We start from the raw sequence: 3804 nt of genomic DNA on the forward strand, positions 1-3804 counted from the left end.
AATCTTAAAAAAAAAAAAAAAAAGAATGAAGCCTTCTTGGCTGAGCTCATGTTTTCCTATCTCTTGCTTCACACCCTGCCTTCTCTGCTAGTCTACCCATAGGGAAGCTCCTAATCATTGTCCTTTAGAGTAGAGATAGGCTATAGATTCGATTCTAAATACCAGTTCCACTCCATAGGGAGCATACAAAGCCCTGGGCTGAGAGTCATAGAACTATATCCAAACTGGGTGTGGTGGCATATGACTTTATTTATTTGGGGGGGTGTTCTATCTCTATCTATCTATCTATCTATCTATCTATCTATCTATCTATCTCTAAACATAATGGGAAAGGCCATGATTGATAATTAATATCTGCTGTGGGAGAAAAGCTGAAAGCAGAGGGAGCTTCATGTCTTGTTAGACTTACTGTAGACCATGCCCCTCATTACTTCCCTTCCTAGCAGACACTGGGGACTCATAAATGCAGCACAGGAGCATAATTCCAGTACACAGTTTTCTATTAGCATCTCTGTGGTCTAGTTCCTGGGAGTCATGTCCTCAACTGACTCCCTCAATGAGGGAGTCAATGGCCTCCTCTCTTCTTCCAATTCCTCTGAGAATTAGATTTGTTCCCAGTTCTGGTCCCTTGTGTTACTGTAGGCACAAAGATCTCCCCCTCTATAGTATGAGGCAGCATGTTAAGTATATAATAGGTTATAAATGACAGAATGTATCCACTCGACTGAAAAGGAGTTGAAGAGGAGCTTCAGAGTTAAGAGTTCAAATCCTGTCTCCTCCATTTCTAGCCATGTGGCCTTGGGCAACTTACTTGCCTTCTCTTTAGCTTCTGACTATGAAATAGGGAAAATAACAACCACTTTGTGAAGGTGATAGGAAGATTAGAAATAATGTATTTGAAACATCTGTCATGGCACCTGGAGTGGTGGAAGATCTCAACAAATGGCAGCAGACGTAATGAATACCCACGGAACTGTAGTGAGCAAAAACTTTGTCTAGTAAGGAGAGAATACTTGAGTAAACTATGGCATAGCCACTTAATATTGTGCAGAAAAGTAAAGTGGTGTTTGTAAGGATTCAGCATCAATAAGAAAATGCTTACATGGAACAGGAAAAGCCCAAGCTGGATAAGGTGGTAGCACACACCTCTGATTGACCAGCACCCGGGAAGCAGAGACAGGAAGATCTCTGAGTTTAAGGCTAGCCTGGTTGGTCTACATAAGGTGTTCCAGGATAGCCAGGGCTACATAGTGAGACCTATCTAATATGTAATAATCAAGTAAATGTTAAAAATAAAAAGTAGAGCCCCAAATTAGACATTCTCTGTTAGTACAACTATAAGTAAAAACATAAAACCATTTTTAAAAAATGGGAAAGAAATATAGTTACAGAAGACTTATGCTTATATTCAGGGAGGTCTTTTTTCCTGTAATATATTGCAATAATAATAATAATAATAATAATAATAATAATAATAATAATAATAAGGCCTGATTTCTTTTTAGAAAAGACTATGCAGTAAAACTGAACTGAATATATGTGTGTATGGTCTCAAACTGTAACCCTGGAAGCCTTAAACTTGCTGGGATCTTACTGTGTCAGCTTCCCTACAGATATAAGCCAACACTCCTGGCTAACATGCCTTTTTTTTTTTTTTTTTTAAAAAGGGGAAAAAGAAGAAGAAACACACTGCCCAAGCCAGTTGTCCCAGTGACCCCAAACCAATATCCTCACCCTGCAGAGGTCTTCTTTAGCTTGGCACACAGTAGGACATCTGTGAAGAGAAAGACGTGCCGCAGCTTCCGGGAGCTCTCAGACATTTCCACCAGGAATCCGTCCTTCACTAGCTGCCGAGTCTGAGGGAGAGAGCACCCCCCACCTGCTCAGAGGGAGGAGAGCGTCGAGGGCCCAGCCTGCACTGGCTTCGGAGTCCTGGTCAGACCCCAGACTCAGCCCTTTCTCAGCTGCTCTCTTCTCTAATCTCAGACTTATTGTCTGTGCAGCTAAGAGAATGGTACCTGCCTCGTGAGGCAGTACTCACTGTGAAATGGCACAGTGCAGGGGCATGCCATAGAGGATTGACACTCAGAAGGGGCACCCTTCCCACAGCTCTCAACAGCTTCCCCTGGACAAAAACTCTCTGGAATGACTTGGTTTCTCCATCCTTGGCCATGAACACCTCCAATCTCACATCTCCTCCCAACGGAGAGTTTGATCTAGTTTCAGCTCATCTTGCTCAGCCAACCCACTCAGGTTCGCCCATGCTACCTTCTCAGTGGATTCTTCAACTACGGATGAAAAACGCCGGGATTTCCCCAAGGGGAGCTATAGCGATCAGGGACAGTCAGAAGCATTTCAGTGCTCATGAGACATGTATCGTTTCTTCCCTGCCACCCCTCAGAGCTAGTGGGCTTCTTCAGAGCTGTCACCATCTATTCCAGCCTTCTGTGTGTGCACAATACGCTATGTGACCTACATACACTATCCGTCTGTGGGTGAGCATGACGAAAGGATATGATTTAGACAACCTGAAACCGATAGTGCTCTTTGCCTTCTAGAGATTTTTTTTTTTTCAGATATCCTCAGAGTAAAACAAACTAGTGCCATTTTCTGGGATGCTGCAAGTCAGGGCCGGGAACCGCGTACAGACAGCTCCACGCCCCATTAGCCGCGCTCCAGACCCCGTCCCTCACTGCTGCCTTTCCCAGCAGACATGGGAGACTCATAAATGAAACAAAGGAGCATAAACCGAGTCAGCCTTCCCTCTAAATGCTACTTAATTACCTCAATTAGACTAAAGGCACTGTATCTGGGCCAGCCTGTTGACCACGGAGGGCCACTGTCTCCCCAGTTCCTCACACTGCTTTCCCATTCTTCCATCAGAATGCTTCCCATCCCACTCCAGGAGAGATGCAATGCCACATGTAGGTGTTTCCAAGGACATACTGTCAGCCTGGGTGGCCTAAACCATATCCAGTACTAACCATGTCCAGGACTAGCATTTTCTTTTCTTTCTTCCTTTCTTTCTTTCTCTCTCTCTTCTTCTTCTCTCTCTCTCTCTCTCTCTCTCTCTCTCTCTCTCTCTCTCTCTCTCTCTCTCTCTCTCTCTCTCTCTCTCTCCCCCTCTCTCTCTCTCTCTCTCTTTCTTCCTTCCTCTCTTTTTTTCTTTCTTTTGGTTTTTAGAAACAGGGTTTTTCTGTATAGCCCTTGCTGTCCTGGAACTCACTCTGTAGACCAAGCTGGCCTTGAACTCAGAAATCCACCTGCCTCTGCCTCCCAAGTGCTGGGATTAAAGGCATACGCCACTACTGCCCGGCCAGTACTAGCATTTTCTGTTGTTGGGTTCATTGCCTAGCCCTGGCCTACCTAATGTGTTCCTTAAGTGTCTCCTAGGGGCATCGTCCCAATCAGAGCAAGGATGTGTACCAAGAAAGAGGTCTCCAGAGGTCCAACTTCTAGTGGAGGCAATGTGTAGAGCTTGATAGCCCAGTTAAGAATCTAGTTTTGACACTTTTATCTGGGGATCCCTGTGCCAGGCTCAGAGATTGTCTTAACAGGTTATTATAGGGACCTATGAGCCAACAGTCTTAAAATTCTTTTTTTTTGGGGGGGGGGAGGGGTTGTTTTTTTCGAGACAAGGTTTCTCTGTGTAGCCTGGGCCTAGAACTTGCTGTGCAGATCAAGTTGGCCTCAAACTCATAGAGATCCTCCTGCCTCTGCCTCCTGAGTGTTGGGATTATGCCACGCACACTTGCGTGATGGCGGTATTTGAGGCGAAAACTTCAAGGAAAGTCAGCCTCCTGC

General features: G+C 44.9%; 1 protein-coding gene across 5 annotated transcripts in view; it reads right to left on the reverse strand.

Moving 5' to 3' along the window:
* The window catches only part of Abr (ABR activator of RhoGEF and GTPase), a 203665-nt gene that overhangs the window by 43922 nt on the left and 155939 nt on the right, over positions 1–3804 (reverse strand). For all 5 annotated transcript variants that reach the window (XM_031354143.1, XM_031354146.1, XM_031354144.1 and 2 more), the window contains one exon: positions 1735–1856. In XM_031354143.1, the coding sequence (XP_031210003.1) occupies positions 1735–1856 (122 nt within the window). The remainder of the gene's footprint in view (positions 1–1734; positions 1857–3804) is intronic.

The sequence above is a fragment of the Mastomys coucha genome, unplaced genomic scaffold (assembly GCF_008632895.1).
Source record: "Mastomys coucha isolate ucsf_1 unplaced genomic scaffold, UCSF_Mcou_1 pScaffold5, whole genome shotgun sequence".
Classification (NCBI taxonomy): Eukaryota; Metazoa; Chordata; class Mammalia; order Rodentia; family Muridae; genus Mastomys; species Mastomys coucha.